Source organism: Idiotropiscis lumnitzeri, chromosome 10, assembly GCF_059441095.1.
Source record: "Idiotropiscis lumnitzeri isolate Australia: NSW breed Sydney's pygmy pipehorse chromosome 10, RoL_Ilum_1.0, whole genome shotgun sequence".
In the NCBI taxonomy this organism is placed as follows: domain Eukaryota; kingdom Metazoa; phylum Chordata; class Actinopteri; order Syngnathiformes; family Syngnathidae; genus Idiotropiscis; species Idiotropiscis lumnitzeri.
In genome coordinates this window covers 6,981,423-6,994,039 of record NC_142400.1, presented here as the reverse complement: position 1 = coordinate 6,994,039, position 12,617 = coordinate 6,981,423, and the positions used below count along the sequence as shown (strand labels likewise).

The 12,617-nt window shown below is 41.7% G+C and overlaps 1 protein-coding gene across 9 annotated transcripts in view; it reads left to right on the top strand.

Moving 5' to 3' along the window:
* znf385d (zinc finger protein 385D) overlaps positions 1-12,617 on the top strand; it is a 106,640-nt gene that overhangs the window by 53,168 nt on the left and 40,855 nt on the right. The window contains exon 1 of one of the 9 annotated variants that reach the window (XM_088307702.1): positions 967-1,162. The exons of the other annotated variants lie outside the window; for them this stretch is intronic. Coding sequence (XP_088163828.1) covers positions 1,141-1,162 — 22 coding nt within the window. The 5' untranslated portion in view covers positions 967-1,140. Of the gene's footprint in view, positions 1-966; positions 1,163-12,617 lie in introns of those variants that run through there. 9 annotated transcript variants of the gene reach the window in all.

The following is a 12,617-nucleotide window of genomic DNA, read 5'->3' as shown; positions in this document are numbered from 1 at the left end:
TCCATAAATGTTTTGGTCATCTGATTCATTTCCAAGCATCCCGAAAATTACTGTGAACACCTGCTCCGTCGCTCACTCCCCACCATATTACGGATTTTTAAGCGATCATTTTTTTTTTTTTTATTAATGGCATGCCGTGCAACACTCCTGGAAGAGATGAAGCCTGATTCATAGCAAGAAGAAGAGGCAAAGAAGGTCCCCAACTAAGCATACCTAGCGTCATAGCCAAACACGACTCAACTGCAAACAAATTAGCGTTGCCGTTTCTTTTAACAGCAAGAACAGGAGCTCTGGAACACTCGGAAGTGTGTTTTGTGACTGTTTTGATAAGTTTGCATGTGTTTAAAGCAGGATAAATCGAGATTTAAAAACAAGTGCCTTGTTCGTCTATTTTTTTTATACCGCCGCCGTGGCCGTTTGCCTTACGATGGCTATTTATCCTGTTAGGAATGGTCTCTGAAAGCCACTCCGCCAATCCACGGGGATTCACTGAATAAATTGAATCCCGCACGTCACAGTTTAGAAATCCCTTAAGGCTTTATCGCGCTTCCACCTATCAATATATTCGGATATTGGAATGCATGAGAAAATCCGCCGGGATATATCGCACGCGTCTACCACTTTGCGAATCAAGTTTATTACCATTACGAGATCACAACTGGGCACGGGGTGTGCAGAATAAAAAAAAAAAAGAAGAGAGGAGTCGGGGAAGTAAAGATACGTCTGATGAACGGAAAGCGGCTGCGGGATTAAAAAACGCAAGCCAAGGAGCAGTGAGATGAAATAAAAGGTGAGTGAGCGCGACAGGCTTGGTTGACACATAAAACAAAGATGAGAGACCTCCTGGGAGAGGAGAGGCTGGAAAATGTAGACAGACATTTTGGAGGGAGAGAGAGCGAGAGAGAGAGAGAGGAGGAGGAAAAGGAGGAGGAGACGAGGGAGGCCGGGGAATGCAGGGCGAGAGAGAGAGAGAGGAGAGATAGAGAGGGAGGAAGAAACAGATCCTCGTGCAGTTTGCAGAGCGAACATTGACGCCGGAGTGAACACACGCGTACACGCACACACGCACGCGCCTCAGGAGTGTATGGCCATGCTGCACACACACACACACACTGATACGGAGTAAAGCGTGAAGGAGCTATGGAGGGAAGCATCTTTTTCGGTGAGTCCCTTTTTGCTGTCTTTTTTGGAGATGTCTCACACGCACGCGCGCACACACATGTTTCGGATTGAAAGTGAATGTAGAGTGTATCGTGTTCAATCTGGCAGGTGGTCCACTTGAGTTGCTTTTGATTGTAATCCCACACACACACAAAAAGGAGGAAAGAAAGAGCCGGAGGAGCTCTGCATGGATTATAAACAGTGACAGCAATGGGAAGCGCGGGTCCGATTCGTGGCAGGCGAGGGTGACCTTGTTCGTGGACGTAATCCCGCGGATTAAAGGCATCTGTTGTTGGAGAGGAAGGAAGGGTTGATGATGTTGGATGTGGAGGAGAAAGTCTCATTGGATGGGCATGCCATCAGGGTAGTCTCTTCAGTAGGGTTTTTTTTTCTCTTTTTTTTTTTTAAGACAGCAAACTTTAAAGTGGATTGGATTTTTTTTGCCACCAAAGTATTTTTTTAAACCCATAATAAAAAAAAATCCTTTATTTTTGACATTATTGTGCATGTTACCTTTTTGGGGTATTTTTACCAAAAGTCATTGTTTTTATTGTTTAACAGTAAAACATACCCGCATTGCATTAAAATTAAATCCAATTTAAAGTTAAATTATTTCCCCCCTTTTTTCCAGAGAACATATTTCAAAAGTAAATAAAGTTTAAATCTAACATTTACATGACATGACTTTATCTTAGTTTTTTGGCACGAGAAGCAAACTTTTTTTTTTTATTTTAAAAAGTTGAATACATTGAAAGAAAATGAATGCATTTTAATTTAAATTATTTGTGATTTAAAATTTTTGTTATATTTTTTTCTTGACTTTTTTTTCCCTGTTCTTGCATTTTTGTTAGAAAAACACGTTAAAAAATCAAAAATCTATATCTATCTCTCTATCTCTCTCTCTCGCTCTCTCTCTCTCTCTCTCTCTCTCTCTCTCTCTCTATATATATATATATATATATATATATATAAATTCATATTTATATTTACATTAGTGTGTGTGTATGTATTACTCAATTTGTATTTCTTAATGTATTCCTCATTTTGAAAGGAAAAGGTCTTAATCGGTCAGCCTTTCGGCCCAGTAGGCGACCATCTGTATAGATTTTGTAAAATAATGCACTACAATTAGGAAGCAATTGTGTTTTCTAATCCAGCTGGGGGTCAGTTGAATAATATTTGTATTTTTCAAGTGCCTGTAATGAAAAGGAAATGCCGTAACCCATGTCCAATTTGCAGGAAAAATATTGTGGCTTGGTGGTTTCGCCTCACACGCCTAAGGGAAATGTGAACAGAGGTCGCATGCGGAGATGCGGATGTAAAACATGTCATCATATTGTTGCTTGTCCTTGTTATATCTTACCAGTTCCTCCTCCATCTTCAAGGCTTTTGTACACTGTTTGGACAATTACATGTAGATGGGCTGTGTGGGTTTTTTTTGTCTTCATATCACAGCCTCTTAAAATGGTCCTGAGCTTCAAACGTGTATTGTGTGAATAACTAACATTCAAGCTAATGGATAATGCTGAGAGATGACCATGCCCATGAAATAGGAATTCTGAGAGACAACCATTCACATGCATTCATGATCCACGTCATAGAGTAGCAAAAGTATTGCATGAAGGCTGAGAGAAAAGCATTCACGCTGACTGGCGATGCTGAGAGATGAAGATTCAAAATACTTTTGAATGCTGAGAGACAACAAGCCATACAAATGGTATTTGGCCTCCAAAATTAATGAGACAATCATCCACTGAGGGTCAAATGTCTTGATTCAATGCTGAGAGATGAGCATTCATGCTGAGGGCAGTGCTGAGCGACAACCATTCACACAATTTATATTTGACCTCAAAAGTCTATTCCGAGAATGTTCAGAGACATGTAGTCGCACTAACGCTATTGAGTGTTAGACATTGTCTGAAAATGCTGAGAGATGAGAATTCACACTGATCAGAAGTGCTAAGAGACAATAATTAACATTAATTGTGAATGCTGATAAACAACCATTGCCACAAATTGTATTTTGCTTCTAAAGTGTATTGTGAGAATGCTCACAGACGAGCATTCACTCTAATTAATTCCTTAGGTGTCAAAGCAGTTCTGTTAATGCTGAGAAATGAGCATTGACGCTCATTGGTGATGTTGGGAGGCCAGCATTCAAATGGTGAATGCTGAGAGATGAGCATTCACGCTGTTGCGTCGAGCGTCAAACATGTATTGCGTGAATGCTGAGAGATGAGTATTCTTACCAATTAAAACATTTATTGAAAGAATGCTGAGAGACGATCATTCGCGCTCATGCATTTTTGTGTCAACCGCATGAATGCTGAGAGATAAGCATTCACATTAATTGGAACGAGTCACACGAATAGTATTTTGCCTTCTAAATGTACGTTCAGAATGCTGAGAGACAAGCGTTGTCACAAATTGTGAAGGCTGAAAATGAGTATTTGCGCTACAGTAATGTTGTCTGGTGTTTTTGCAGCATTTGTCCGCAGACGAGAAACGATGCGACGGATCAATCTTTTTAACTTATCTGCAATCAAAGCAGAGAGAAACAAGCGCACTTAAAAAAAAATAAATAAAAAAAAGTCAGCCTTTTATGCATCCTGAGTGCTTGAGCGGCGAATAGAAAACGACGACTCTTTTTCAATTATTCATACAACAGTTTGTCCTGCGGTTTTAAGATGAACGTCAGCTTTGAAATGCCTTTAAAAAAAAAAAAAATGTGATCATAAACACGAGACGTGTGGCAAGAAGACGTTCCAGTCATTTTTCTCTGTCGCTCTCACTCTCACTTGCGCTCTCGCTACAAAGGGCCCGGAGGGAACGGCTTTGCGGTCGCTGTGAACGTCTTTTCGGTTAACCTCAGATTACAGGGAGCGCGCGGAGTGACTGTCGGAGGCCGCCGCGTTTATTAGCCAGATGCTCACGGTAGATGGCAGGATGCTAACGCCGGGACCGCGCACACACCTGATGACTGTCGGGTGGGCGCAACTACTTTTGGAACATGTTTAAAATTAGATGCATGCACAATAACTAATCGCAGTGAATCTCGTTTATGTGACAGGCGCACCTGCCTTAGGTCATCTGCAAGCAAGGGAAACCTGTTTTTTAAAAATAGTTTTAGCCTTCCCACACTTTAAATAAAATCGTTGAGAGTATTCCCTTGTGCTTGTTCTTATGCTCTCACTGTCAAGTAACAAGCCATGAGGGATGCACGAAATAAAAGCATGTGCTGACTTAGGTGGGAATGAGCATCAGGTCATCCATTGTTAACAAAACAGGTTTATTCAAATGGAACTACAAAATTAATTTTGCTGGTTATTGTCCAAAAAATGTGATCTTGTCTATCTTGAGGCTACATAATGCTGCATTGCCCCTGCAGAGTGAGGGAAGAGGCGGAGTTTTACAACATTTCAGTTTGTGTCTGGGGGGTTCTCCCTTCATTATGTGAAAAGCATGCTCCATCGCAAGGGTCCCCAATCCTGTTCCCTGAGGGCCGTGCCAGTTTTCCATTTCTTTCTGCTGCAACTCACCTGATTCAGATGATCAGGGTTGTTATCTGGCTTCTGCAGATTATCTAATCATTTGAATCAGGTGTGTTGCAGCAGGGAGACAGGACAGCGGCCCTCGAGGAACAGGATTGAAGACCCCTACTCTATCAGGGTTAAAGGTTACACCAAAAGCTGGAATTCACAACATTTGACTCATATTCACCTTTTGATCCGAAACCGTCTTCAGTCTACCACAAAATCAGAGCAACTGACCTTGCCGTTTCGATACTTTTTGAGGGGACGGTATGAGGTTTTCACAAAACAATGAAGTCCATTAGCTAAATGCTAACAAATAATGGAAAATGTCAAAAAACAGGAATTTTATTTTCGGATAATTTTCGTTGCAACGGTCGTTGTCTTGTGAAAAACATGCATTTGCAATTTTGTAATTTAAAAAAAAAAAAAATCTCATTAATGTTGACATAAAAAATCGACAAAAGTGTTTTTCATGGGATAGCGACGATTCTTTCTGTTCTGTGGGAACAGCTATTATGACTTCAGCTTAGTTGGCGACCTTCTCTGCCACTTTTGGCTGTTAATTACACTGCATCACTTCGAGTAGACCTCAGTGCTGCCGCTCATGTTGTGGCACAACGTGGTACTACATAATAGGTGCGCTTGGCTGGGGCCTGTAAAAAAAAAAAATGTTCTATAGGGGGTGCAAATGATGGCGCTAATATTTTGAATCTGTTCTTTCGAGTGGGCATTTTAACGAGGCGGCCTTAAGCGTTACACGGTCAGTCGAAGTGAGTTCATTGGCCGTCCTCTACCTTACCCTTCAACATTCACTTATCTGGGCTCAGAGCTATGTCGAGAGCCAATAAAAAAAAAAAAAATGTCTGGAGGACGGTGACTGCCATTAATAATGAATCACCTCGCGGCGCTGTCTCTTGCTCTCTTTTCGTGTCTTGGACTGGAGATGAACGAGAGAGGCTGAGAGAGTCCGGCGGTCTGGGCGCCACCACTTTTTTTTTCCCCCTCGGCAAATAGGAGAAATCCAATTATGATGAATCCAATTTTGATAGTTATTCCAATGTGATTACACTCCCAATGCAAGTGAGCTGACTCCAACAAATGAATGGCCTTTTTTTGAGGCGCCCCAAAAAAGCAACAATTTTTGCACACACACACAGAGAGAGAGAGAGAGAGAGGGAGGTAAGGGAGGGGGAGAGAGAGAGAGAGAGAGAGAGAGAGGTGAGGGAGGGGGAGAGAGAGAGAGAGAGAGAGAGAGGTGAGGGAAGGGGAGAGAGAGAGAGATAGTGAGAGAGAGAGAGGTGAGGGAGGGGGGGAGAGAGAGAGAGGGAGGTAAGGGAGGGGAAGAGAGAGAGAGAGAGATAGTGAGAGAGAGAGAGTTGAGGGAGGGGGGGAGAGAGAGAGAGGGAGGTAAGGGAGGGGGAGAGAGAGAGAGAGGGGGGTAAGGGAGGGGGGGAGAGAGAGGGAGAGAGGTGAGGGAGGGGGAGAGAGAGAGAGAGAGAGAGAGGGAGGTAAGGGAGGGGGGGCGAGAGAGAGGGAGGTAAGGGAGGGCGAGAGAGAGAGAGAGAGAGAGACAGAGGGAGAGAGAGAGAGAGAGGTGAGGGAGGGGGAGAGAGAGAGAGAGACCAGTTTGACCAATTAAGATGAAATTGGGTGGACCTGTTTAACATAATTGGATGCATTTTGACCTTTGAACTTAGCTGAATCACAATCCAGCTCAACCTCTTGCTAGTGAACGTCCTAACGTCTGCATTTTCTAAAAAAAAAAACAAACGAAAAAAAACGATTAAAATACAAATATTCATGTTGCACTTACTTAAATCAAAATATTTACGCTTTTATGTAACCATAAAATCTTTCTTTGTTGCTACTCGTGATCTTTGGCGTACCGATGCACCCCCCGTGTTCTCCGGTGCCGAGCTGCTTGTTTAGCGCGCACCAGGGTTGGACTGATAGCGTTCATACGTGACCATACAAACGGCACAAGCCTCAGGCTTTGTTGTCGGCCGGTTATGTTTATGTATTTGTCGGCGTTATTTTCGCATCCCTTTCGTCTCCATCCGTGCTGTAGCCGTTTGGCTATTTACCATCTGGACTGTGGCCCGGCATAAAAATAAGATGTTATTCTAATTTATGTGGACAAATATTTGCAGTCACATTTAGTCGTCGCCGTGTCAACACGAGAAAGCGCACACGCAAGCTTCTCTCTACGCTTTGTTTGTCAGATTCTCCTCGTTTGTCTCCAACAATTATTATGCTGAAGAGCAATAATATATTCATTTGTCATTATTATACAGGCACTTTTTGGACTGTAAAACGTCCACATTCCTTTCAAAATATTCAGCTCGTTTGCGATAGCTGGGCAGCTCTTTCTCTACATGCCCAAAACTCCACATTTTTCATTGAAATTTTTTATTTTTTTTATTTCATGTTTTTCTTCTACTTCTTCAAATATTATGCAAACCTTTTAATTTTTTTATTATTATTATTAACGGCTGTAAGCGACTCAATAAGCTGTTATATTGTCAGTCTTTTTGTTTTGATGCATCATTTGTGTTCAAATATCTGTTGCTTTGTTAGAACACTGACTATCGATGATAATCATTAGCCCATCTATGGCGTTTTGCATCGTGCGTTTGTTTTAAATACGTCACGTGTCATTCTCTTTTTGTGGACAGTAAACTTAATAGACAGCTTGAAGCCTCTTTTTTTTTTTTTGGAAGAATTGTTCCGTCTGTTTGTTTCTCAAATTTATGCTTGCAAGTCAATTAAAAAAAATGTCCAAACTACAAACTCAAAACTCGAGTCAAGTCACTCGTACCTCAAGGCACCACTATTTATTTTTTCTTCAATTTTTCTTTGTGAAAGTCTCCAATGCTTTTGAAACATTTCATTTATTCAATGCGATTCCACTTCATTGCACGGCACTCCATTTTTAATTACTAGACCCTTGAGGAGAAAGTGGCTGTTTTGGGCCACCTGGACCTCCGGGGCTTCGTGCGAAAAACATCCGTCCTGGCCCACCTGAGTCCTGACAGTCCAAAAGTAGAACTCAAATATTTACACCTCCAGCAATAAGAGAGCAGAGAGGCACTAGTTGTCTTGAGTGTCTGCGTGGTGTGTGAGGACACAGCAGATATTTATCAAGCCTCATCCTCCCCCGTGATGTAAATAAAGGCAGAGCACGAGAGGTCAGTCTATTGAATGCAATATCAATGCTAGCTCAAGCTCAACTTAATTACGTCCACAAAGCACAAGGACACGAAAGCAATGGCTTACCGTGATTATTTGGTGGGGAAGAAAGGATGCCATGACATATTGGTGAGGATGTCGGCACTTTCACGGGTTTGATCATGGGAGGATTTTGCTCTCAAGACCCTTTTGCATTGCACTGTTTGGTCGACGGAAAGTAGACTTTAGACCAGGTGAAAACGGTGTCACGTGATTCTTTGCTCTGCTGTGCGGTAGATGTCATTTATTCACACGCGCAAACACGAACAATCGGGTGGAAAGAGTCTTCACACATCTGTGATCGCCCTGGTCAACTTTACATCATCCGCAATTGGCATTCCGCTTGCAGTTCCGTAGATCCTTTCCGGAGACTCCTGCGAGTCCATTTCCGCTTGCGGAATGTTAAAGACTGTGCGTGCGTGCCTCTCCTGCAATGAATTTAAAAGAAAATGAGTGCAGCTGCTTTCATTGATCAGGAAGTGGGTCGTGTTCATTCCCACAACGGCGCAGATTCACTTTCTAGAAAATAAAATAGGGCCCATTGTGTCCAAAAATTCCACTTCCCTCACGGTTAGCCCTTTTTCCCTCCCTGACCAATATTTGTTGTCCCTCCAACAACATTTGGCAACTTTTTGGATCTGGCATGATCAGTGTGGTAGAATCCCCTTTCCACGCAGAAGGCGTCCCACCTCGGTTTTGGCTCTGTTGGGCGTAAAATTGCCGGGTGGCCTTCACCCCTCCCCACACACACATTCTGTGGTGTCTGTAGCATTACCAATGTGTTGCATCACCAAAGCGAAGGCTAATAAAAAAAAAAAAACTACAAATAAATAATGAAATTACCATCTGTGCTAGAGAAACAAGTTTAGCGGCTATGCGGGCTTGGGCTCGGCTGGGCTCGGCCGGCTAGTGGAGCAGCAGCAGCCATGCATGGAAGCATATGTTGCGCCAAAATCACTTTGGACGCTCTAGCGTTGAGTGGAGATCGCACAGATGTGCAGATTACCCATGATGCATTGGGGCACTAATAGGCCTAACCACCCCCCCCCGCGTTTTCCCCGCCTGCTCTTCAGGAGTGACCTGCCGACAATTAGGACGCGTCACCATGCCCGTCATTTATGTCGTCACTGTCGAGCGGAAGGAATCCTGACATCTCCAAAATTGATATTTTTGTCCTGTCCATTATATTGATTTGAACATCAAAACAACAACACCCCAAAGTTATGTTCAATCACTAATTTAATAAGCAAAAGCAATTTTCTATGCCGTCTGCCAGTAAAACGCCTGCATGTCCACATATAACTCAGCGTCGATCCCAGACCAGACGAAAAGCCTTTAATAATTCACAGAATCAAGCCCCGGTGGTTACATCATCTTCCCAAACTCTTCCTCATGGTCCTAGAGCCACGAGTGATGCAATCACTACTTTGTACGACGATGAGCTGCCTAAGCAGCTTAACGGGCAAAAATGTATCCGCACGCATTTGCTTTCACGGCCGTCCCGCGCGCCGAAGCATTAGAGCGACCCAAACCAAAACAAGCTGACTCAAATGTATCCAACATCTCTATTTCCGCATTTCAATCTTGAGGTGACAAAATGCTGCACGACTCCCGTAGCGTGAGGAAACACGGGTCAGACAGTTGAGCGTTCAAGAGTGTTTCATTAGACTCGTTTTCAAGCTACAAATTGATAATGCGTACAAATTTTAGATGACGTAGACCAGGGGTCCTCAATCCTGTTCCTTGAGGGCAGCTGTCCTGCCTGTTTTCCATCTCTTCCTGCTCCTACACACCTGATTCAAATGATCAGCTAATCAGCAAGGTCTCCAGAAGCTCGAGAACTATCTTGATTATTTGAATCAGGTGTGTTGCTGCAGAGAGAGATGCAAAACAGACAGGACACCGGCCCCCCCCGAGGAACAGGATTGAAGACCTCAGTTGAAGAGAGACCTGTAGAATCAATTTGTTAAAAAAAAAAATTGGAATTTACCGCATGTGCACTGCCAATTTATAGAATATTTAAAAAAGTAAATAGTCGTTGTGGCAGAATCAGTTTTTGTGCGTTTAGTTCCCGAAAATCCTAATTTGTCTTTTGATGTTAAAAATTCTTACAAAATTATGAGTTTGTGCTACAATTCACTCAGACATCCCATAATGCTTTCAGGTGGCCACCACTCGTAATCAAATGCGTGCCGTTGCCGTGCCTTTAAGAAAACACGATCAATGACATTAACTCATTCACTACCATTGACGGCTAAAGACGTCAAAGACCCATTTATTTTTTATTTTTAACTCGGCTGGCAGTGAATGAGTTAATGATGATTTTAGCTTTCTTATCTACTATCTACTTTGAAGGTGTAATGTGTCAGTGAAAAAAAAAAAAAAAAGAAGATGTGTGAGGTTAAGTACGTGCAAGGGAGACCCAACGGCGTCCGGCCACCAAATTCAGAAAGTTATCACGATCACGGAGGGACTGGCTAATTAATTCCGGAGATAGCAATAAATGAAATGCCATTACCTTGCCCGTGGTCGATGTAGCTTAAAGGCTAGCATCAAGTGGAGATGAGCCGAGCATAGAATTGAGTGTTCTTTCGCCGTCTGACTTCCAATGTGTTCGTCGAGGGTCGGCGGTCGGCTTCCCTGAAATCCAACGAAGAAGGCTTTAATCACTTGAGCCGTGCTCTTTTGACACTGAAATGGATCGATCGCATTCGCGCCGCCCGGACGAGAGCTGACGTTAACTAGCTGTTAAATTCTTCAAAGAAAACCTTTTTAAACATGATACCCGTGCGCAAACGTCTTCTGCGAACCAGATGATGGGAGGTTTTGCTTGCCAGTCTGTCCTTTTCGAAGTGGCCGTCTTGTGAGCTTCTCTGCTCAACTATTTACGACATCCACGTGATTTTTGTTTTCCCTCCGTAGGTTCAGCTGGGTTAAATTTTTCTATCTATATATTTTTAAGGGAATCGAAAGATGCTTCCTGTTGGTTGGACCATCTGAATTTACGGGAATGTGTTGTATCTCGGCTCCACATATGTCACTTAGGATGCTATCTGATTTGAATTTTTGCATTTAAACTTGGAGCCACGGTGCTAAAAGTGACATACGTCTTTGATGTTCCTTTTAAAGTGTTTTTCGTTTTTACACTTCTAGAGAGCTACACGCTAGTGTCCATTTTCTGTGTATTTGTTGCACGATGAAATTTATTACAGCTGACTGGCTTGGTGCTTCGACATGTCGCCAGTGGTGACCGTTGATGAGATTTAAGACTTCCAATTAAACATGGCTGAGAGTCATTTTATCTGGAATGTACCATTTTGTGTCTGGACATGTTGGCTGGGCTTTTGTTATCTCCTCACAGCTGGAGGGGGGGAAAAAACATCAACAATCGTCTTTTTTTTTTTTTTTTAATTGGCGTTCAAATAGTGGAATTGGAATTTGTTGTAAAAGTGACATGTGATTAGTCGGTGAGATATGTGTATTATTCTAGTGTTGCATCGTAATTAGAGTGATTTTTCTGTGTATCATATTGTACCGTAAATATGATGAACCGTATGACAATTTTATTTATTTTGTATTCGAGTGAGTTGTATTATATTTTATTGTAACAGGACTGAAACCTGTCATGCTGTAATTAGAATTTATTGTCGCATATTAGGTAGAAATTACAGTCAATGGTATCGAATTGGAACTTAATTGAAGGGAATTTTTTTTTTCTCTTTCATAACCATTGTAATGAGAGCAAATTGTATCATATTACGTTGTATTGCATCAGAGCCTCTTAATTGGAGTGAATCATATTTTATGATGAATGGAATTAATTGTAATATATTGCATTGTGATTCATGGGTATTAGGGCGAATCACGTCGTACGATTTATCGTATTTTATTGTATCGTGATGCTCTGTAATTGGCGTGTATATCATCCCATTCTAATTGCGATGTATTGTGTCGCAATTGAAGTGAATTGTATTTTTTTTTTGTATTGTTTTGTCTTGGTTTTGGAACGAAACAAAGTGCATGTAAAATAAGTTTTTTAGTATTGAATCGAGTGAATCGTGTCAGATTGTGATTTTCTTTTTTTAAGTAGAGTGAATTTTATTCGAGTAAACCATAAACCACGTACCGTAAATGATATCATATTTCGTTGTATCGCCTCAAAATTGTAGCCAGTGGGATCGTATCACATCTCAAATGGAGTGAATTTTATAATCTTGTATTGCCTTGTGAATGGCATCTCTGGTTATTAATATTATTCATGTTCACTTATTCACAATTTACTGCCAAACTGACTTTTAAAACATTGTATAGATGAACACCAAAACATTCAACAAAACTGCGTCATTTCATCAAACGTAAGCCTGCTAGCTTAATGCTAACATTGGGTTCGCCACAGACGCGGCTGATGAAAATTAGCATCGGCGTTACTTATTGTAAACAAATGCTACTTTGCACTTTACACGGCGCAGCAACACATGTAAAACAATATTATTGATTTATTTGTTTCTCAAAAAGTCTTACACTGATTACTATTTGAGGACCTCTTTTGCTTAAATGCTGCCTAGCAAGTTGCGGTACAACATAATAAAATACATAAAAAAAACAATCGCCTCAAATCCGTGATATAGCGGGGGAACACTGACATTGAAATTTTCACCGTTTTTCTTTGTTGTTTTGGCGACCGAGCACATTTCA